General features: G+C 56.8%; 2 protein-coding genes across 11 annotated transcripts in view; one reads left to right on the top strand and one right to left on the bottom strand.

Moving 5' to 3' along the window:
• The first annotated feature begins 2,246 nt into the window (after positions 1-2,246).
• Positions 2,247-9,366, top strand: RCOR2 (REST corepressor 2). Of its 2 annotated transcripts, XM_084761092.1 has the most exons (12): positions 2,250-2,792; positions 3,488-3,544; positions 3,793-3,873; positions 4,131-4,183; positions 4,272-4,433; positions 4,547-4,671; positions 4,759-4,828; positions 4,906-5,121; positions 6,242-6,319; positions 7,332-7,389; positions 7,519-7,748; positions 7,837-9,366. In XM_084761092.1, exons 1-12 carry the CDS (start codon positions 2,666-2,668, stop codon positions 8,149-8,151), a joined length of 1,572 nt encoding a protein of 523 aa, XP_084617218.1. In that variant the 5' UTR covers positions 2,250-2,665; the 3' UTR covers positions 8,152-9,366. The 2 variants fall into 2 exon arrangements, with proteins under 2 accessions (XP_084617219.1, XP_084617218.1); XM_084761093.1 differs by lacking the exon at positions 7,519-7,748 and having other exon boundaries at positions 2,247-2,792.
• MARK2 (microtubule affinity regulating kinase 2) overlaps positions 8,910-22,037 on the bottom strand; it is a 67,063-nt gene continuing 53,935 nt past the window's right edge. For 5 of the 9 annotated variants that reach the window (XM_084760491.1, XM_084760486.1, XM_084760489.1 and 2 more), the window contains exons 4-19: positions 20,771-20,819; positions 20,463-20,528; positions 20,292-20,362; positions 20,022-20,078; positions 19,212-19,448; positions 18,419-18,538; positions 18,214-18,313; positions 18,019-18,131; positions 16,998-17,130; positions 16,594-16,766; positions 16,287-16,384; positions 15,373-15,534; positions 14,576-14,830; positions 13,607-13,633; positions 11,612-11,656; positions 8,910-11,030 (exon numbers count right to left, since the gene is read on the bottom strand). In XM_084760491.1, the coding sequence (XP_084616617.1) occupies positions 10,670-11,030; positions 11,612-11,656; positions 13,607-13,633; positions 14,576-14,830; positions 15,373-15,534; positions 16,287-16,384; positions 16,594-16,766; positions 16,998-17,130; positions 18,019-18,131; positions 18,214-18,313; positions 18,419-18,538; positions 19,212-19,448; positions 20,022-20,078; positions 20,292-20,362; positions 20,463-20,528; positions 20,771-20,819 (2,067 nt within the window). In that variant the 3' untranslated portion in view covers positions 8,910-10,669. Of the gene's footprint in view, positions 11,031-11,611; positions 11,687-12,710; positions 12,873-13,606; positions 13,634-14,575; positions 14,831-15,372; positions 15,535-16,286; positions 16,385-16,593; positions 16,767-16,997; positions 17,131-18,018; positions 18,132-18,213; positions 18,314-18,418; positions 18,539-19,211; positions 19,449-20,021; positions 20,079-20,291; positions 20,363-20,462; positions 20,529-20,770; positions 20,820-22,037 lie in introns of all 9 variants that reach the window. The other 4 variants (XM_084760494.1, XM_084760492.1, XM_084760487.1 and 1 more) reach the window with 4 other exon arrangements.

Raw genomic sequence — 22,037 nt, 5'->3', positions numbered from 1 at the left:
CCCCACAGTTGCCCCTAATGTGTCTCACTTCCTTGGCAGAAGGCTCACCATTTCAGGCCCTCCAGACAGCCCCCCTTACCTAAATAAATAATAAATAATAAATAAGCGAGTGAAGACTAAAACCTCCCAGCCCTGCCCCCACCCCAGGGTAGGCTCTTCCTCTGGCGTGTGTTGGGGGTGCGGGGCGGCGGCAGGCCTGGCTCCAGGGATAAATGAGGACAGGATTGGGTCCCGGTGTGTGAGAGAGAGTGGCTTGGGATCTCTGCTAGGCCTTGTGCCAGGGCACCTGGGGCAGCCCTGGAGGAAGGAAGCGAGAGCTAAGCTTGATGCTTGAGGCCTGGGGTGGGTAGGGGCCTGGGCCTAGGATTCTCGGTTCTACCATGGAAGGGAGCAAGTGAAGGACGGGGCCTCAGTGGAAGCCTTGACTAATGGTTGTCGGAAGCCAGAAAGACGCCATCGTAGGAGACCGTGGTGTGCACAGCCGGCTTTGGACTCCTGGCACTCTTTTCTAGGTGTCACCGGAAGTTGCTTTGCGTCTTTGAACAGACCCCTTTAACTCAGATCACCTTTGGTTCATTCAATCTTTTTTTTTTTTTTCCCAGATATCCCCACCCTGGGGCTTGGTGCCCAGCTCATGATTTAAGGGGAGGAAAAAAGGCCCCATAACCCTGGCCCGAGGTGTGTCGGGCAACGTGGCCGCTGACTGGGTGGCCCTATGTGGCCGGCCAGTGCTGAAGTCGGGTGGGGTCGTGTTTGACTCTGCGGGCCGCAGGCAAGAAGCCCCCAGGAACAGGATGCCCCAGCCAGGTCTTGGCCTGACCGCAGGACCCGGACCGGTCGGCCACAGCCAGTGGGTGGGGGCAGGGATCCCCGGTTGGGGCCAGGGCTGCTTCTAAATTTAGGAATCTGATTACAGAGTGGCCAAGGAAGGGAAGGGAGAGGAGGGTGCGAGTGCAGGCTCGGCTCGATCTGGGCATAGCGGGGTGTGCCCGTGTAGAGGCGTGTCCAGGAGTCCGGGCTCCCCGTGGGAGGGGCGGCGGGCGGGGGCTTCGGCCTGTGTGAGCTGCAGCACGTGCCCCAGGCGGCGGGGACGGGCACAGGCGCAGCTCACAGGCTTCGAGCTGCTGCCGGTGAGTGCGCTGGCTCTTTGTGTGCCTGGCAGGGTGGCTGGGTCTGGCTTTGAAAGTCTCTGCCCACCCCCTCCCCCAACTCCGTCTGTGCCTCCCAACCCGCTTCTCTGTCTGTCACTCTGCCCGTGCCTGTCCTGGGGGAGGGGGATGCTGCTTCCAGCTGAGGTGACAGTGAACCCAGTGGGGAGCTCGCCCCCTTCAGCCCAGATCTTGCCCTATAGCTTCCAAGCCCATCCTTAAGTCTTTGGTACCACTGTTTTGGGGCGCAGACGGCAGCAGTTAAGAGACACTAGGGTGACCCCTGGGGACCACAGACCCAGCAGAAGTCAGGTTCTGGCCCAGTAGCTCTTGGAGAATTTCATCTCGCCCCTGTCCGCCCTCCCATCCGCTTTGGCCCCCAAGGGCGCATGAAGGAGGGGTCCCCCAGCGGAAGGGGGGGGCAGGGAGTTCCTTGGCAGGAAGGGAAATGGAAGGAAAAGCTGGGCTCCACCCGGGCAGACAGGCGGCCTCTGGGCCCCCGGGGCAGGCCACGGTAACCGGAGCCCACTAGTGTGTGGAACCAGTGTGCTTGTGGGTGAGGCTGACCCCCAGCTTCTCCTGGGGGGCACTGGGGTCTACCCACAGGGGCTAAGTCTGAGAGCTCAGAGACACTGGGGGGTGCTCCCTGGGGGGGCTACGCACGCCCCATCCCGGTCCTTGACCCCACCCCCTGGAGGTCTAGCCCCGGCCCCAGGCCCCGCCCCCCGGGCCCTCCCTCCCACCCCAGGGCCAGATGTTCAGCTGGCGGAGGCATCGGCTGGGGGAGGGGTGCTGAGGCCGCAGCCGGCACTACTTCCCTGCCAGCAGCTTCATTGTGTGCGCGAGGAGCGAGCGGCGGCGGAGAGCGGGCGAGCGAGCGGCGGTAGCGCGAGCGCGGCGAGGCGAGCGAGCGCGCCGGGGAGGGTGCGAGGCGGCGCCCGCGGCTGCGCTCCGCCCGCCTCCCGGCAACTCTGCTCCAGCGCCGCACGCCGTGCGCGTCGTCCCGCCGCCGGGGCCCCTTCTGGCTGGCGTGGCTGCCGTGGGGTCTGGTCGGGCAGGGTCCGTTCATTGGGGACCGGGGCATCCTCGGCACAACCGAGGGGCGCGGAGTCCGCAGCGGCGGCCACTGCGCGGCAGCCCTCGCCCGCCGAACGGCGTGGGCAGGCGCGCGGCGCGGCTCCGGGGCTCCCCGAGGGCAGCGCGCCCCGACTCTTCCCGGGGGAGCCCCAACCCCGAGGGGCGTACGGAGCGAGCGTGCCCACGGCAGCGCCGTCCTCCACGTACCCCCACTTCTTCACAAACTTTTCTGCCGTCCTCGCCCGTGGGGGTCGCAGTGAGTGTTAGGGCTGCCCTCCGGGCCCTCGACCTCCCGGACCCTAGCCACGCTGACCTCCCGCCTCTTGTAGCCTCAGTGGCGACCCCTCCAGGCCGGGCCGGGCGCGGCACTCGAGGCAAGCGCGGCAAGCTCCAGAGCTCTCCAAAGGCTCCCGCGCCCCCCGGGGCAGCCGGGCGGGGTAATGCCCTCGGTGATGGAGAAGCCCAGTGCGGGCTCCGGGATCCTGTCCCGAAGTCGGGCCAAGACGGCACCCAACGGCGGACAGCCGCACTCGGAGGATGACAGCAGTGAGGAGGAGCACTCTCACGGTGAGCTCGTTGGCCTAGGGTTAAAGGCGCGCTGGTCCGGGGAGGGGACACGGAAGGTGGGGAGGGGGAGAGTTGCGAACCACAGATGGTTTCTGCCGCTCCTGGATTGCAGCCTCTGCCTTCTCATGCTTAGCGCTGCCGGCACGGGAAATGTAAAAGCTGGGCCCCTGAGCACCCACCTCCCCTCTGCCCTCAGTCAGTGAGGCAGCTTACGGTGCCTCACTTGGACTGATTGGGTCCTTCATACCTTGCCATCTTGCAGGGGACTGAGGTCTGATTGGACCAGAGGCTGGGAAGGCACCTCCATGCCGAGCTGTGAAGCTCGTGTGGTGGGGAGGAGCCCCCGGGTTCCCTGCAAGGCTGTGGTCTAGGTCTAGGGGCAGCCCTCCAAGCTCTCACCCCCAGCCAGAACAAAGCACTTTGCTCTGGCCTGGGCTTTTAAAGTGTCCTCTTAACCTCCCCCCTCCCCCACTGCCATGACTAGGCAGGGTCTCCCTCTCCAGGTCTCCTGTCTCAGAGGGTAGCTTGGGGCGGGGGGGGGGGGGGGGGCAACACCGACTATCAAGGAAAAGTGTGTCTCCTGGATGGTGGGGGCTCCGAGTGGTCAGGAAGGGAGAACTCCAGATCAGCCACATCCCCCACCATGTCCTCCCCCCACTTCCCCGGAGTCTTGACTGCCTCCCCTGGCTCCACAGACAGCATGATCCGCGTTGGAACCAATTACCAAGCAGTAATTCCGGAGTGCAAGCCTGGTGAGTGGCAGGACAGACAAGGAGGGAGTGGTGGAGGCTGATGGCTTGGCCTGCAGCCCCACCTGCGAACTCTTGGCTGCCTCCTGCTTGAGGGACAGGAGGTGGGCAGGGTAGGGTGGGTGGCCTTGTGGCACTGTTACTTTTCCTGTTCTCCTGTCTGGGTCTCTGCTCCCAGCTTGACTGTGTTGCTCAGTGGTCTCCGGTATCTGTGAACGCCACCAGGCTAATTCTGCTCTTCTGCCTTTCAGAGAGCCCCGCGCGCTATAGCAACAAGGAGCTGAAAGGGATGCTGGTGTGGTCACCCAACCACTGTGTGTCCGATGCCAAACGTGAGTGGGTGGGTGGACCCCCGCTCGGGCTCGGTCTTGGGAGCGGGGCTCCAGCTCCTGTCCGCCTGGGGCCAGCTCTTCCTTAGAGGTAGTGGGCTGTTACTCCCACCTACATGGAAGTCTGGTAGGAGCATTGCTGTAGTCTGGGAGCTTGAGACTCACCTGAGGAATATATAGAAGGGGACTGTAGGCTGCTGAGTGGTCCTTGCTTTGGGGGGGGGCTTCCCCCTCAGTGACCCCACTCCTTCCCCCTGCAGTTGACAAGTACATTGCCATGGCCAAGGAGAAGCATGGCTACAACATTGAGCAGGTGGGCTGGGGGTCCCGAGGGATGGGCGTGGGACAGGGTAGCGCAGTGCTGGGGTGGCAGAACCTGAGCTGCTTCTGTCCTGGGCCAGGCGCTCGGTATGCTTCTGTGGCATAAACACGACGTGGAGAAATCGCTGGCAGACCTAGCCAACTTCACCCCCTTTCCCGATGAGTGGACAGTCGAGGACAAGGTGCTGTTTGAACAGGCCTTTGGGTTCCACGGCAAGTGCTTCCAGCGGATCCAGCAGATGGTAAGCCTGTGTCCGTGGCCCGTCGAGTGCCCCTCGGCCGCTCTTCCGTCCCAAACAGCTTACCTGGGGCCAGCATCTCAGGTGGACTCCTGTTTCTGGCCTTGCCTCCTCAGCTACCTGACAAGCTGATTCCCAGCCTGGTGAAGTATTACTACTCTTGGAAGAAGACCCGAAGTCGAACTAGTGTGATGGACAGGCAGGCCAGGCGGCTGGGTGGCCGCAAGGACAAAGAAGACAGGTGGGGGAGAGGGCTGCTGGGGGGGAGGGGCTGACAGTACTCTGGGTTGGGTCTTCCCTCATTTCCTCCCTGGCCCTGTGTCAGCAGTGATGAACTTGAAGAGGGACGAGGAGTTGTGAGTGAGGGAGAACCGGATACTGGAGACCCCAAGCGAGAGGTGAGTTCCCTGGCTGCCGTGCCCTGCCCTGCCCTGCCCCTCAGCTTGTTCTCAGACTGCGCACGATTTCTCTTCAGCCTTTGCCGTCTCGACCTCTGAATGCACGGCCTGGTTCTGGGAAGAAGGAGGTTCAGGTGTCTCAGTACCGCCACCACCCGCTTCGAACTCGGAGACGTCCACCCAAGGGCATGTACCTGAGCCCTGAGGGCCTCACTGCTGTATCAGGGAGCCCAGACCTTGCCAACCTCACACTCCGAGGTCTCGACTCACAGCTCATCTCTCTTAAGCGCCAGGTGGGGGCCCAGGGGAAGGGGTCCATCCGTGCACAGGGGATCATCAGTTCCTGAGACTTTTATTGGGGGCAGCTGAGGTGCCCAGCCTGGCTCTGTTCCCACTGTCAGGAACTTAGGATAATTTGACAGTCTTTTCTGCTCTGTGTTTGGGCTCGCTCACACGTGTGCATGGTGTTCATGTGGTTCTTTTTACCTTTGAGTTCTGATGGTCAAGCTCAGGTCTTTGGGCTTTTGTGGCAAGCGGTTTTACTTGCCTAATTGTCTGGTCAGCTCTCTGGCTTCTTTTTGGAAAGGGGAACAGGGTCTCGTGTACCCCAGGCTAGTCTCAAGTTTGCTCTGTAATAGAGGAGAACCCCGAGTTTCTGACTACTACCTGTCCCCCTCAAGCGCTGTAGTCCAGGCATGCTCTATCATAACTTGTTTATGAAGGGCTCGGGGGTCACGCGTCCTGGCCAAAGCACTGCCAACTGAGCTACCCTCCAGCTCTTCTAGACCTTAAACAGAAGGCTAGCCTTGGCTACCTAGTGAGTTTGAGGCTATCTGGGGATACATGAGACCTTATCTCATTTAGTACTACCGTTGGCTTGTGCGTGAGGCAAGGGCTCACACTTGCCAGGCGTGAAGGTGGGACAGGAGTTGGCACTAGGTATCAAACTCAGGTCCTGGTGGCAGGAAAGGGCGTGTAAGATGTGTGTGTGTGTGTGTGTGTATAAGGTGCCCTCGGGGCTCTCTCTTCCTACCTTGGTCACGCTCAAGTCTTCCTGCTTGTGGCAAGCACTTTTACCTGCCTAACTGTCTTCTTACCTACCCCTGACAAGCCCTAAGACCTGGTCTCAAAAATAAAATGAAAGCTTGGTGTTGCAGCAAGTCCCTGTAATCCCAGGAGTTCAAGGCCAGTCTTAGCTCTATAAAAAGTTTGAGGCCAGTAGGTCCCTCAAAAAACAAAAACAAGACAAAATAACCCAGTAAGTCAAACAAAAAAGGCCTGCCAACATGGCTGAAGGATCAGCGTCCTAAGGTTGCAAGAGCTGAGTGGTAGTGGGCCAGTGCTTCCTGGGTGGGGTGGTGTTGGCCTTGGTGGGTGCAGAGGGCCATGCGCCTTTCTCCTTGGCCTTTGTAGGTTCAGAGCATGAAGCAGACCAATAGCAGCCTCCGCCAAGCACTGGAGGGTGGCATTGACCCTCTCCGCCCCCCTGAGGTAAGGCTGGTCTGTTTATTTGGATATAAAAGGGGGCTTTCCGCAGAGGCAGAACAGGAATGGGGAGGGGGAGGTCTGCCTAGGAAGCATACTTTTTTCCAGAACACTTTTTCACATATATTAACTTAGATGGGGTGAGGTGGTGACATGTACCATAAGTGCACATGAGGTCAGAAGGTAACTTTTTTTTTTTTTTTTTTTTTTTGGTTTTTTGAGACTGGGTTTCTCTGTGTAGCCTTGGCTGTCCTGGACTCACTTTGTAGACCAGGGTGCCCTCAAACTCACAGAGATCCACCTGCCTCCACCTCCCAGAGTGCTGGGATTACAGGCGTGCGCCACTACGCCTGGCGGTCAGGATAACTTGCAGAAGGTTGTTCTCTCCTTCCCTGTTGTGGGTCTTGGGGATCAAACTCAAGTCCTCAGGCTTGGTGGCAGAAGCCTCTCAAGACACCTTTTTTTTTTTTAAATTGAGGCCTTGGCTGTCCAGGCTGGCCTCGAACTTACAGAGATCTGCCTATCTCTGCTTCTCGAGTGCTGGGATTCAAGGCATGCGCCACCACACCAGCTTGCCGAGATATCTTAACTGGCCTCTACATACATTTTTTGGTTTTTTGAGACTGGGTTTCTCTGTGTAGCCTTGGCTGTCCTGGACTCACTTTGCAGACCAGGCTGGCCTCGAATTCACAGCGATCCACCTGCCTCTGCCTCCCGAGTGCTGGGATTAAAGGTGTGCGCCACCATGCCTAGCTCACATACATATTTTTGAAGATTTTTTTTTTCCATGTGTGTTTGTCTCTATCTTTGTAAATCCACCATGTGTCTACCTGCTGCCCAAGGAGGCCAGAAGAGGGCACCAGATACCTAGGTTGTGAGCCTCCACTTGGTGTGGGGAACTGACCACAGGTTCTCTGTTGGAGCTGCCCGTGCTCTTACCTTCTGAGCCATCTCTTTACGCCCTCCCTCCCTTCCCATATTTTTCATATAATGGTTATTTATATTCCTTGCTTTCCAGGCTAATACCAAGTTCAACTCCCGCTGGACCACAGATGAGCAACTTCTGGCTGTACAAGGTGGGTCAGGCCATGGCCAGTACTGAGAACCCTAGAGCCCTCTCTTACCTTTCCAGGAGCTGAAGGGGGAGGGGGAAGTAAGTAGTCCCGAGGGGCATTTACAGTCGGTGCCCGTTTTGTCCCTTACAGCTATCCGTAGATATGGCAAAGACTTTGGGGCTATCGCAGAGGTGATTGGGAACAAGACACTGACCCAAGTGAAGACCTTCTTTGTGAGCTACCGTCGCCGCTTCAACCTGGAGGAGGTGCTGCAGGAATGGGAGGCTGAGCAGGATGGGGCCCCTGCAGCTCCAGTTCCCATGGAAGAGGCCAGGCGAGGGCCTCCTGTGCCAGCCCCAGCCCTAGAAGACGACGATGAGGTGAGAAGCAGGGGGCTTAGTCTTCAGGGAGGAGAGGTGAGTCTCTAGAGTGCAGGAGCAGCCTCCTCACCCTTTTCTCTCCCCTCAGGTGCAGATTACATCTGTCTCCACATCAGTGCCCCGATCAGTAGCCCCTGCACCGCCCCCGCCCCCACCACCCACCTCGCTTTCTCAGCCACCTCCACTGCTGAGGCCACCTCTGCCCACAGCTCCCACATTGCTCCGCCAGCCACCTCCCCTGCAGCAGGGCCGCTTCCTGCAGCCCCGACTGGCCCCCAACCAGCCCCCACCACCTCTCATCCGCCCTGCTCTGGCTGCCTCTCGACACAGTGCCCGCCCTGGTCCTCAGCCTCCACCCACCCTGATTGGAGCCCCCTTGGAGCCCCCTGCACCCTCACTTTGAGCCCTGGGTCCTCCAGTGCCCAGAGGCTCCTGAAGCCTTTGGCTGGATATTGCTGGCATCACTAAGGACAGAAGGGACTAGGGCTCTTGCCAGGTCTTTCAAATACCCAGAGCTGCCAGTTGGCACAGATTAGACCTGTGGGTTCTGCATGTGTTCCTGGCAGCTGAGCTTGTCAACCCCCAGCCAGGGGCTAGAGCTCAGGGCCTGCAGGACTCTGCTTCCGGGCTGTGGCTGGAATGGCTGCCTCCTTGCCTGCCTGCTGAGGGCTTGGTCTCTGGGCCTCCCCTTTGTGTGGGGTAGTGACTTTAGCATGGGGGAAGGAGAGGGGACAGTTGGGGTGTCAGCTGGCCTCATTCACCTTCCCCTCCTCTTAGCAAGAAGTCAGGTGCAGTGGGAGGGCTGGGGTGGGGCCGGCAGAGACCTGGAGGGAGACTGTCAGGAGCTGGGAGGCTCCTCACTGGCCACCCTGAAGAAGCTGGGAGAAATGAGGGCTGGGGGACTTACACAGACTTGGGTTTATTTTTCAACATTTTTAAAAAAGAAATAAATGCAACCTCTTAAGTGTATGAGTCTTTCATGTCTGTGCCGAGGGCGGAGGGAACAGGCCATACAGCATTGGCTTCCCCCAGGACCTAGACAGTAAATTCTCTTCTACAAGGCGGACAGGCTAGGCCACATCTTGCCTGGGGTGGGGTGTGGGGAGGGGGTGTGGGTACTGGGCCCCTGCCCAGCAGGGAGAAGGAACAGGAGGCAGCAGCTCAGATTCCAAACATTCTCTTTATTACGTGTTTGATCCAGAGGAGAAACTAAGTGCAGGGTGGGGGAGAGGGGGCTAGGCAGGGAGGGGCCACCTTGCCTGGGTGTCCCAGCCCCCACCCCATTTGTTGGGAGCCAAGCCATGCCCTCCCGGCCCCCTTGGAGCACCCGGGCTGTTCCATAGGGCAAGAGGGAGGAGGAGGAGGAGGAGGAGCCCTTGGTCTGAGCCATAGCCAGTGGAGCACGGGGCTGGAGGGTTGAGGTTGGCAAGGTTTCTTCCTGGAACCCAAGGACTCAACATGTGGCTGAGTCTGGCCTGGTCTGGGAGCCAGGGTGATGAGTGGGGGTGGGAGTGGGGGGTGACACGACGACGACACTGGGGCTAGGGGTGGAGTCATCATAAATCAAAAAGAAAAATAAAATAAGATAAAAAAAAATAAAACCCATCACAAAAAAAAATGTACAACTCAGGTGAGGGCAGGGGCAGCCTCTGTAGGACTCCCCCAATTTCTCAGGAACTGAAACAGCAGAGAAATAAATTAAGGGTTGCAGTGGCCACCACCAGCCAAGCGCCTATAGTCACCCATTCACACACTGGCCTTGGAGGTTAGCAAGCAGGCGTCACTTGGCCCCACCCTGTGTAGGACAGAGGCTCCTGGCCCAGCCGCCCAATCCAGCCTTCCGCCAGGCAGCCATGGAGGCCCTGGACAGTCTCCTGAGAGGAGGGGCAGCAGCGCCAGGAAGAAAAGGCAAGGCTGAGAGATGAGAACGGTGCCCAGATTAATGCCAAGGAAGGGGAAGCAGTAGGGGGGGGGGATGGTGAGGGGCTGTGCTTTCAGACAAAGACACCCAGAACGGAGAAGCCCGTGTCCCTGTTCCCAAGCGGCCCCCTGGAGGCTGAGAGTCCATGGCCCAATCCCCTCCCTCTTCCCAGTACTGGGGTCAGCCCCGCCTTCCACCGGAGAGGTGGGAGAAGATGGCACAGACTTCTGAGGAGGGGAACAAATGTCCCCACAGCAGCTCATGAAAGGAAATGCCCAGCTCTGGGGAAGGAGGGCAGAGGATAGGGTATGGAGGGAGCCAGGGCCCCACCACCCACCCTCTCCAGGGCTGTGCAGTACCCCCATAGGGCCCCAGTGTATAGGCCTGTAGCCCAGGGGCCTGGGGGCAGGGGAAGGCCACCTCTGGTGGGTCTCTTGGAGGGGAAAGAAGTGGGGAGAGGGGAGAAGCCCAAAGTGGGCCTGGCGGAGGGCCTGCCAGGGAACTCCACCACTCTTGCCTGAGAGTGTTCCAGCCCTGAGCCACCCTCCCAGGAACCCCACAGATCCAGTCTTGACTGTCCCAATGGGGCAGGGAGGAAAGGTGGCCGCTGGGATTTTTTTTTTCTTTTTTTTTTTCCTTTTTTTTTCTTTTTGGTAATAAAAAAATTTCTTAGTTTAGGCGAAATACTCTGTGCAACCGCAGTACCGAGGGGGAGCCCTGCCCCCCCCACCCCTTCCCCTTCCTTTGCCTCCTGTAGGGGGAGAGGGGAAGGGGGAACTTCTGGGCAAGGGTGGATGTGAGGAGGGAAGAACCGTTTCCCATCCCCCACCAACATGGAAGAAAAAAACTGAGTAGGGCCTGGAAGGGGACAAGTGCCAGCAGGGGAGAACACACCAATTCATCCTGCAGTTTCTCCCAGGTGTGTGTGGGGGGGATGCAGGGTTGGCCCAAGCAGCCAAGTCCACTGGTGGGTCTCTGCTGCCCCCCTCCTGACAGCCTGTTAAAGCTTCAGCTCGTTGGCTATTTTGGAGGCAATGTTTTTGAAGGCCATGGAGGTGCCCGATATCCGCTTAAACCGAACACCGTTGAGAGACAGCCGGGGCAGTTTGCACACCTCCATCTCCCACTGCACAAAGTTCTCGTGGCCTGGTGTGCCATGCATGCACAGCAGCATGTACCGCTCGTGCAGCTCGCTTTGGCAGCTGTTGGCGTCCAGCACCTTGCGGATCTCCCGCATCATCTCATTGGGCTCCATAGAGCTCGTGGTCTTCATGCTCCACGTGAAGCGCAGGGACCGAGGCTTGGCCTCCCGGAACTCTTCCTTTTCCTTGTCATTGCCTCCACTGCCTACCACGTGAGGTCTGTGGAGAGGGTAGAGGTAGGCATAAAACGGAGGCTGAGACATCCCACCCACGGGGGAACCACCCTGGCAGACAGACCCTGAGGCCCGAGAGAAAAGCAGGACAGAGCGCAGTACCGGCTGGAGGGGGGAGTACTTAGCCCCTTGTCCTGGAGTGGCACATGGGACAGGGGCGAGGCCTCTGGCTCTTGTCTCTCAGGATGGAGGGGTGAGAAGAGGCCAGCTGGGGCAGGGTGACAGTCCATGCTGTTACTGGTTCTTTTCCTTAGGGGATCAGGCAGGAGACAAGTGCATTGAGCAGCACCAAGCAGACTGTCCTACGTGAGTGAGGATGAGGCTGAGCAGCAAGGCCAGCAGGGGTGGGACCGGGAGTGCCCCCACCCTGCCAGCGCTCTGGTTCCATAATGCACCAGGACCTGAGCAGGGCCCAGCACTACTGCAGATAGGTGTGGGAGGGAAGCCCCCAGGAAGGAGGCAGGGCAGAATCGTCAGAGCCAGTGGCAAGAGCAAGAGAAGAGCAGGAGGCTGTGGCAAGCCAGGTGGCCTGGGCAGGGCCAGGAGTGCTGGCTCCCGCCCTCTCACCTGAGCGTGTCCACTCGGTCTTTGCTTTCAGGTTCATTCAGGTTCCTCAAAAAACAGAGCGAGGGAGAGTTTAGTCTGGGATCTCTCGCTCCTTCCACCCTGCAGACCCAGGTGAGAGTGGGTCTGGGGCCATGCCACCAGTGGGTGGGCAAGACCCAAACCCAAAAGCTACCTGCCAGTCACCAGCAGGCCAACGTGGCTCTGCAGTGCCTCACACTGGCAGCTTGGCTGCCCCTTTCTGACAAGGAACCCCAGCAGGGGGCTGTCCCTCCCCACATTCCCAGAGCTCTGTGCTAATGAAGGGAGCCCCAGCTCTGGGGGAGGAGGGTGTGTCTGTGCAGGCACATGTACCCAGCACACAGCCCAGTACCAGTAGCTCTTCTTCCAGCCCACAGCCAGGCTCAAGCTAGCTACTGGAATGGGGCCTGGGAGCAAATGTTTGTGCCGATGGCTGGGGTGTCCGAATGAAGATGGAGGCAAAGGCCCCACTGCCTGTTTTAGAAGACGGAGAGCCGCTAAGAGGCTCACTGTGTCAAATGTGTTGTTAGGCAGACACCTGGGACTGGTGCCTGTGGCCCAGTGGGCAAGGCCACTGTGTTGCTGACTCCCCTACTGCTGGCTGCTCTCACAAGGCAAGGGCTGGGCAGGGCCCTAGGGAGGTGAGAAAGAGGTCTGGCCCCGCTGAGCGGCTTCTCCAGCTCCTACCAGGAAGATGTGTGCCCAGAGCTGGGAGACTGGGGGCTGCCAGGAAGATGTGTGCCCAGAGCTGGGAGACTGGGGGCTGCCGAGGAGAGGAGGGACAGGAAGGAGAGAGCAGCAGCAGCACATGTAAAAGGAGCAGAAAGACACGAGACACAGATGCCAACAAGCGCACTGTGAGCAGGGCCCGGGTGTGCAAAGGAAGGGCTCCGACTGCTCTCTCCAGGCCCCTATGGGGCAGGCCCCGCCAGCCATGCAGCGAGCTGGGGTGGGGTGGGATGCCTCAAGATCCCATCTGGCTTCTTTCTCCCTCTGCCAGGGAGCCAATGCACCTGCCAGGCAAATCCAGAGCTCCCAATCTGGCCCTCGGGCTGCAGCTTAGTGCCTGGCGTCCTTAGGCCCGCAGAGGACATGGCCAGGCAGAACAAGCCAGGCTCTGTCCCGGGAAGGGAGATGCAGGAGAAGGGTGTGGGCCTCCTGCTGTTTCACCAGGGCCTGGCGGCAGCACGACCCTTGCCTGAGAATATCCAGCTCTTGGTTCTTTGGCAGGCTCAGGCGACATCTGGAGGAAACAGCCCAGAGGAGAGCAGCCCAGATGCTGTGCGCCAGGGTGGGCTGGGTCAGTTCTGCAGCATCCACCAGAAGGGGGCGCTGTACTACATCTATGAGGCAAAGGCTTCCGGGGCCTGGAGGAGTCAGACTAGACAAGGGACCCTAATGCCCCTGTAGTACCTTGAAAGTCCTGGCATACCATAGTTCAGGGGAAACAAGTCACAGCTCTGAGGTTCAGCAAGCCCAGGGCACCCCGAAATGAGACACCATTCCAGATGCGCCTCAACCCCATGGAGCTTACTTGTAGCGCATGCACACAACACGGGAAAGAAAGTGGAGCCCAATGTGACCCCAAACCTGGGTGGGTATGAGGAGACAATCTTAAAGGGAGAGTCCCTGAGGTCTCTTCTGGGGACATGCACCTGCAGACTAAGGGAGGCCCCTCACTTTCACGGCCATTTTCTTTGAGGAACCCAAAATGTCCTCCAGGGAAACATGTATTCTGGGTCCTGCCAGTGTGAAGGGGCAGGAAGGTCAGCTTAGGGGCTGAAGCCCCACCAGAGAAGTCTTCATCCCTTTAAGATAGCAGACAGGAGGTCCACATATATACAAGGTCAGCAGAAAGATAGGAAGCATCAGCCAACGGGGGAGTTAGTGATGGAGGCAGGACAAAGACACAGACAAACAGACGTGCGCGTGCGCGCGCACGCACACACACACACACAGAGCGGGCTCAACGCCTACCTTCTGGCAAACCTGAAAGACAGATTTCTAAAAAAACAAACAAAAAAGACAAAATAAAAAAAGAAATAAAAAAAAAACCAATCAAACAAACAAACAAACAAAAAAAACCAAACCAACAGGACGGTGTGTGGATAAGCAGGTGGGAGGGAGCCTTCCAGGCTCAAGGATCTGCCCGGTTTCAGAAGAGCCAGCCGCTCAGCGAGACTAGAGTCCTGGACTTCCGGTCTGTTCGCCCCTGCAGCCTCATCTGTGTCTGGCGGCTCGGATGGGTGAAGGGACAAGCAGCAGGGTGGATAGGTCTGCTCTCAAAAGTCCCACCTAGTTCTGAGCAGTTTAGACTCTAGGGTAGAATGGGGACAAAACACCCTAGGAGACTGCACGGCCACCTTAGGCCTCTGTGACAAGGGCTCCGGCATGAGACGCCTATTCAGAGGTTCCCACCTCTGGTCCAGGCCAGGAAAGCACTGGAACCCTGTAGCTGCAGGAGAGGCCACTGTAGCCTTCAACAGCCATTTCATTTATGGGCTCTGCCCTGGGAAACCCTGGTGCAGAAGATCATAGTTAGAGCCGGACATATTCTAGCTGGGGGAGGGCAAACAGAGGAAGGAGGTCAAAGGGGGCAAGAATAGACTAGGAAAATCTTGTCAACCCAGCCTGGCTCATGCCTCATGACTTTGCAGCTGCGTCACCAAATATAAGTTTCCATGGGAACCCAGGAGAGAAGAGGGGGCTTTTATTTTAGCATCTGAGTTCACACTCCCCTAGCGAGGAGGCGGCATCGCCCATCTGCTTGGGGCCATCGAATGAGGGGTGCCTGAGAAGAGCTGGGGAAAGGCCTAAGAGTCTAGGTGCCTAAGATGTTGACAACAACCCTATTTATTTTAGTTCTGCTAAGGCCCCAGTTCCAGCTCTGTTGTCCCCACCCCAGCCACCACACAAGTGGGCAGGCCTGGCCCCAGCCCCTCTCACCTGCGGACAAACTTGGAGGTGAACTTGCTGAAGATGCTGCCAGAGGCACCCCGCCGGCCCTGGCTATGACCAGAGGGAGAGGCTGGGGTCACACCATAGGGCAGATTCTGCTGGTCCCGCACCTGTCGGAGCTGCCCAGCATGGAAGGTGCTTCGACTGGACACACCCCGGGGGAAATTAGTTCGGTCTGGGGCTCCACCACTGCTGATGTTGTGGGCGGAGGGGGAGGCGACAGGGACACGTTGGGGGGCTGTGCTGTGGGAAAAGAGGTAGGGGCAAAGGCACATGTCAGAAACAGGGAGCCACCAGTGCTGAGTACACATAGGCCTTGTGCTGGGTTGGGGAATGCTAGGGCAGAAGCAGCCATCACAGAGGACACAGACGGAAGGGACTGACCATTGAGGACAATAGTGAAATGGTCCAGGGAGGAGGGAGGGAGACAAGGAGGGCCCATGTATGCAAGCAGTACAGAGTGGAGAGAGTTGGCCCTGGACCTACAAGGGGACAATGAGAACCCTCAAGAGCTGACTGTCCCTAAGGAAAGCAAAGAAGGTCCAGAACAAAACGCCCTCCATCTTGAGCTTTAGGACAGCTTCCTGCTCTCCTGCTCTGAGACAGCTGGAGGGAAAAGGCATCACTATCATCTGTGTCCTCTACTTCCTGGTTGTAGGGAACAGAGCTATTTCTTGGGTCTAAGATGACAAAAATGAAGCAGGTCACCCAAGGTGGGAAGAGACTGCAGGGCAGGGTTGGGACAGGCCAGGGGACAAGTGCATCAGCTACCCCAGCACACTTGCCTGGGCCGAGGCACCTCACAGTTACTCTCCGTGGGGGGCAACCCAGAGGCCTTGTTGGGGTGTACGGAGGCAGACATGGATTTCTGGTGCTGGCGGGGCCGGGCCGCAGAGACTGCGGCAGAAGCAGAAGCCGTGGAGGCCCGGGACCCTGGCATGGTTAGGCTAGGAGACAAAAGCAGCGGAGAGGCCCGGATTAAGGGTGAGAGAAGAGCCTGGGTTAGGAAGCGAGGGCAGGGCCAGGGTCAGAGCTGTAGCCTCAGCAGATGCAGGTCAGGCCCAGGGAGCAGCTCCAGGCCATCGAGAGCTAAGGATGAGCCACTGGAAGGAGAGGGCAAGGTGAGTAAGCAGCCAGGTAGGCCAGAGCCTGGGAAGAGAGAACCCAAAATGAGGGAAAGCTGATAGGAGGCCACCACTGTGTTCAGGCCACACTGGTCTCCTAGGAGATGTGGGAACAAGGATTCCTCCTTCCACACAAAGGACAGGATGCTGATAAGGAGAAACTTTCATTAAGCTCAAAAGACCTGGAACCAGTATTATCACACACCAAGCAAGGTTGGCAGGCAAGGTGGGGAACTCTGCTTCTGCGGCCACAGTGAAGCCCTCACTCGGGAGACCCTCAGATGGGTACTTTTGGCTATCTTGAGCAGGGTCCCCAAACACAAAGCCAAATATATACCTAGACAGATGGGCGACTCTAGATTTGGCCGTGATCAAGAAGCAGGAAGTCTGAGGAGCTGCTCACTGGTACCCTATGCTTGACAAATGTCAGGGATCAGAGGACAGGAGGGATGGCATGGAGCAGGGAGGGAAGGTGGATGGCTAGACTGAACAGAGCCAGGACAGGACTCCAGGGACACTGCTCTACCCACTGTGAGAAGTGGCCCTCAAGAGCATGACAGGAACCCGGTACTCACCTGTCTTTACCATTCTGGATGGAGGCCTGGCCAAGGCTGGCCCTGTCCAAAAGTGGGGAATTCCTGCTTCGGTTTGTGCTGGTGGAGAGGACGCTGTTCTGTGGGGAATGAAGGGCACGGGGTGTCTCATGGGAGCCAATGTTGTCCACTCAGACGCTTCCCCAGGATCACTGGGTGCCACTGTCCCAAGGAACTCTGTAGCCCACTTTCTACAGCAAGGTCAGGTACAGCCAAGGGCCAGGCCTCACCCAGAAAAACCAGAGGACAGGAAGGAGGCCAGGGTGGGGAGTGGTAGCTCATGGCTTACTGTGGAGGGGGTAGGAGTGGTCTTCTTCCTCTCCAGGCCAGGCAGAGGGCTGGCAGGCACTTTGGCGGTGCTGCTGGCTTTCCGCCCTGTCTCTTCCTCGGGCCGCTTATTTTCTGTGTTGTTACTCTGAGTCTTCTTAGAGTAGGAATTCGAGGTGGGGATGGCAGGGACGGCTATGGGGCGGAATGTAAGATACGATGAGGAGTCTGCCTGAAGACCCAGTGCGTGCTTAGCACTTTCTTGCCATCACTACCTCACTTCACAGAGATGGAGTGAGCCTGCCCATGGGCACACTGCTATGAAGGAGCTGAACCAAAACTGAAACGCAGCTGTCACCCAAGTACCAGAACCTATGAGCGTTCAGGAGCAAGATGCCCTCACCCGTGATTCCCAAGAGCACATACCCTGGTCACTGGAGCGCCGCTGCTTGGGGTTAGCAGAGACGCTGCGCTGAACCTTGTGGGATGGAGATGGGGCACTACTGTTGGTCAGATCAGCTGAAGGCCGGGGCTTCAATGTGATGGTGTCCCCTTCCAGCTGCAAGAGCAGAAAACATGGCTTCAAAGGAGAGAGTAAGTCCTGAGGAGATACCTCCAGATGGACATGCCTGTAGGTCTCACCCTGTCCTAACATAGAAGCTCACATGTGACTTCATCTTACAAAACTAATATAGACAGATGCCCTTGACCACACATGTTGTGACATGGACAGGAACAAACTCACCAAAGACAGACCACCCCCAAAAGTCACCATTTCCTCAGAGACGGCCACTCATGCCTTCACACCCAGAGACAAACACATATATACCCACAAGAACACACATTCAGAACTAAGAGATTCATCCCATCCCATGGAGAAATCAGGGCTCACACCACCTGCCACAGAGGTATCTCTAAAACAGGTTACAGTGTTAACCAAGAGGGACCCTCCCACCACCAAAGGCGGCGGTTGTAGGTGTACAGACGACTACTTAAAGAACCCAAACTGGCAGAAGAATAAATGTAGATCTACCAGCTCCATAGCCAAGATAGACCTATGGCACCAAGAAAAACATCCAGATTCACAGAAAAAGGTGACACACTGGGAGCTTCCTGTAAATCAGACACTGATGCACACAGACACCTGGAGATGGACACTTGCAGACAGACAGAAAAAGGCCACCAGGCCCCAACACAGACCTTCCAGCCAGACCACCTCAGCCTTTTCTAATCAACACAACGAGCCAGCTCAAGTCACCCCTCAGAGCCCAGGCCTGGCCTTTCTCATACCTCCTGCTCATTCACTGAGGGCCTTATCCACCATGGCTGAGGCCTCATGTTAACTAAGATGAGCTTCTGTGCTCATCAGGGGCTAACGGCTGGGTGCCACTCACAGCATGGGTGGCAGGGCAGGGCAGGGCAGGGCAGGGCAATGGGAAACACGCACCTCAGAGCTCTTGTAGCCCAGGAGCAGATAGGTGGCCATCACTTCGTTGTACCTCTGGCCTACCAGCGAGTCCTGGATCTCTTCCCGTGTGTAACCCATTGACACCATCAACTCTGGTGGTTGAGGGAGGGGAGGACAGTTAAGGCTGGTCTCCTTCTGTGAGCAGGCTCCAGCTCCCAGCCAGCACAGCCTCACCTGTCCGCCGGGGGTCCTTGTAGTCAGGGAGTGGTTCCACATAAGGCTTTAGCTCATCGTCCTCGTGCCCCACGTTCATCCACCGATCTTTCATAATTTGCTAGGGAACAGAGGGAAGGGCAAAGTGTAGAGGTGGGGAAACTCAGCATGGGGGTCTCCATGGGAACCCCAGGATTTTTTGCCAGCTGGATTCTAAGCTGCTCACCTCTAAAGTGCCTCTCTTACTAGGATTAAGTATGAGAAATTTCTTAAGCAGGTTTTCACAGTCCGTGGACATGTAGAACGGAATACGGTATTTTCCCCTCAGTACCCGCTCCCGTAGCTCCTGTGGTTAGGGAAGCAGAAAGCATGGGTCACAGCAGTTCCCAAGTGAGGCACAAAGCCCTACACACCCTGTGCCTTCTTAGAGTGCTTCAGAGGGGGTGAGTACAGGATTTTTTTTTTTTTAGACAGGGTTTCTCTGTGTAGCCCTGGCTGTCCTGAAACTCCCTCTGTGGACCAGGCTGGCCTCGAACTCAGAGATCTGCCTGCCTCTGCCTCCCGCGTGCTGGGATTACAGGTGTGTGCCATCCATGCCTGGCTAAAGACTCTGGATGTGTGTGTGCTACAGTTGTGAGTGTGAGTGGTCGTCAAATGACTCCCTGTAGGTCAGGTTCTCTCCCTGCCCTGTCTGGGCCCTGCAGGGATCAAACTTTACCCACCGTGCTACCTTGCTAGCCCCTTTTTGTTTGCTTTTGAGATCTCTCACTCTCCAACCCAGGCTGGCACGAAACTCTCAATCTTCTGGCCCTGGCCTCTCCACTGCTGGGATTCTAGGCGCGTGCCACCATGTCCAGCACGGAAGACCATTTAACTGCTTTGTTTCCTGGAAAGCCTTTCTCTGAAGCACTGGCTTGAGAAAAATGTGGATAAGTAGAAAGTTGAGAGGGCAGAAATAAGACCAGAGGCCGAAAGGAAGTGAAAAATAAAACATGATCTAAGCCTCCACTTCACTCCACCTTGAGGTTTTGTCCATCAAAAGGCAGGGATCCGCTGACCAGTGTATAGAGGATGACTCCCAGGCTCCACACATCCACCTCAGGACCATCATATTTTTTGCCCTGGAAGAGTTCTGGGGCAGCGTAAGGAGGACTGCCACAGAAAGTATCCAGCTTGTTCCCAAAGGTGAATTCGTTGCTAAAGCCAAAGTCTGCAATCTTGATGTTCATATCAGCATCCAAGAGCAGGTTTTCTGCCTGGGAGGTAAGATGGTAGGTAGGCATCAGAGCTCCATGTAGAGAAGCCTAAAGCACCGGCGTGGCAGGATGGAGGGCAGTGGGAAAGCCGGCAGACAAGCTGGACAAGAGGAAGGCATGGAGTGGGAGCTGCACAAAGCTCCAGAGTAGGCCTATGTTTCGTGGTCATGCCTGCCAGTTCTTTTAGCAAGGAGGAGACTCGCAGGCGGTGCAAATATGAATACCTTGGTAACAGAGATAATGTGTTACCACGTCTAGAGAGTAGCCGTGATAGCTGAGTCACATTCCCACTCTTTCCTAGGTTAGCCACCAGGCTGCCTGAAGGACCAGGAGAGCCTGGGGTATTCCTGCCATACCCGACAGCTGGCATGAGCAAAGGTGCTATGCTTGCTGGTGCTATGGGGGGAGCCTAAGTCTGAGCACAAGCACAAGGCCACTCTTAAACATTTCCAGGTCATCTCGAATGAATGAATGAATAAAATCAATGGCTGGAGTTTCTGGAATATTTAGCACCTGACTGAAGGCAACCACTCAGACCCACAGGAAGGCATAGGAGATACAGACACACCTTACCTTCAGATCTCTATGAACAATAAACTTCTGATGACAGTACTGCACAGCAGACACTATCTAAAAGGAAGGAAGAAAGGTTAGCCTGGGGGTCTGAGAGTGAGCCACAGGGGCTGGCAGAGGTGTCACGTATGATCTATTTCCAAGTTACCACGCAGACAAGCAGAGCTTGAAGTACCCTCTTCTAAGGCCACCTGGTCAGGCAGCTCCTCTCCTGAGCCAGACCCCAAAAGGGTGAACTAGGCTTATAGCTCAGGCTGGAGACACACCTACCTGGCGGAATTTGGCTCGAGCTTCTTTTTCTTTCATCCTGCCATGGGCCACCAGGTAATCAAATACCTCTCCTGCAAGAGATGAGCCAGGAGAGCACCATGAGAAGGGTGGAGGTGGGCGGGGAAGGGACATGCAAGTGGGAAATAGTGCAAGAAGCAGCATGAGACTTACCGCCACTGGCATACTCCATGACAAGGTAGAGAGTCTTCTCAGTCTCGATCACTTCGAATAACTTAACTGCAAGAGAAGGGCTGTGTTGGGACTTGGGAGGCACACGCCAAACCTGCTTTGTCCAGACATGTTAAGGACCTCTTGAACCGTCCAAATTACTTAGGGTAGCCCACAGCACCAGGGTGTAGCTGAACTGTGAGCTAAGCCTTCAGAATTCACAAGGCAGTGTGTTGTGGAGGAGGATGCATGTGTGGATGGGGGCACGTGGAGCCTTGCTTGGGGGGAGGGGGGGGAACAGTGTCTCTCACCGATATTGGGATGATTCAAAACCTTCATTATTCTTACTTCTCGGAATAGCTGGAAGAGAAAACACAAGGGTTCATTTCATGCCTGCCTGATAAACTTACTTCAGGCCCCTCCAGAGCCCTGGGGAGATCTTTTCTTGTTGTTTTTAAAAATGGATCCCCCTCCCAAAGAGACCAAAACCCTCACCCATGAGGAGAGGTGAGGAGGGGAGCGAGAGAAGCAGGAGCAGAGCTAGCTCACTACCTTACTACTCAGACCTTGCCCTCTTCCACACCCATCCAACCCTCGCCTCAAAACAGCAGTCAGGTGCTTCTGCAGGGACAGGGAACCCAAGTCTGAGCACTCAGCACCGAGCTCCTCTGCCAGCTCAGAGTACAAACCCTTCAACTGGCCTGGCGACCAGAGAGAAGCTCCAAGGGGACACTGTGTCATCTTCTCACGTCTAGATGCCAGAGGGCCTGCACTGGGGGAGAGGCCCTTCTTTCCTGAGCCTCTGAGGTAGTGACAGAAGAAGCCACTCCTATATATAGCTGATGCCAATTTTAATCAAATCCACCTCCACACACTCACGCTCTTTGTGAAACAAAATCAAGGGCTCCAAACCATACATTTCCATACAGAAAGATGACAGAAATGAACTTCTTCCCCTGCGGGAGCCAGAGAACTGAAGGAAGGGTTCTGCAACCTCCCAGGCTCCATCACTTATACAAGGAACAGACTGGGTCTGTTGGTCTGTTTGGGGAGTGGTGGTTTGTCTGGAACCCTAACCCTGGATGTCATTTATAGGACACAGTAAAAATGGCTTTTCCCCTTTAATAGTGTCCCAGAGCTTTCATGGACTAAAACAAACGGAACCCTATCCAACCTTTCCGCTTTGTCAGCGCCCAGGCTTTTCTTGCTCCTTTCTCTCATCCAACATCTACCCTGGTGAAAAAGCAAAGGCTCTTGGCCACCAACTCAGGGGTGACCATCTGGGGCAAGGGGATGACGACGACGACACAGATCTGAGATGGTGCCCAGAGCCACTTGCCATTTTCCCATTTTCAAACATATCCATTTGGTCTGGAGGGGCTGACTTTGGGAGAGCCTAGAACCTTCAAGGGCCAATGCCTTTAAGAGCTCAAAAGTTAAGGAGCACTGCTAAGAAGAAATGGAAGCAGAGGGACTGTCTAGAATGAGATCGGCCTTGCTAACAGAGCATGTAAAACAAGGCTTTTTAAATGGCTATCTTTCTGCATCCTGGGTGGGTAGAGGCAGGAGGAATGGGAG

This window comes from Acomys minous (genome assembly GCF_964271855.1).
Source record: "Acomys minous genome assembly, chromosome: 2".
In the NCBI taxonomy this organism is placed as follows: Eukaryota; Metazoa; Chordata; class Mammalia; order Rodentia; family Muridae; genus Acomys; species Acomys minous.
This window is presented reverse-complemented; position numbering and strand designations above follow the sequence as displayed.

Excerpts from the sequence above, each read along its gene's own strand:
- RCOR2 (XM_084761092.1), top strand. The coding sequence starts at position 2,666 with ATGCCCTCGGTGATGGAGAAGCCCAGTGCGGGCTCCGGGATCCTGTCC. Across the intron at positions 2,793-3,487 it reads TGAGGAGGAGCACTCTCACG|ACAGCATGATCCGCGTTGGA; the intron begins GTGAGCTCGTTG and ends CTGGCTCCACAG. Across the intron at positions 4,184-4,271 it reads ATGGCTACAACATTGAGCAG|GCGCTCGGTATGCTTCTGTG; the intron begins GTGGGCTGGGGG and ends GTCCTGGGCCAG.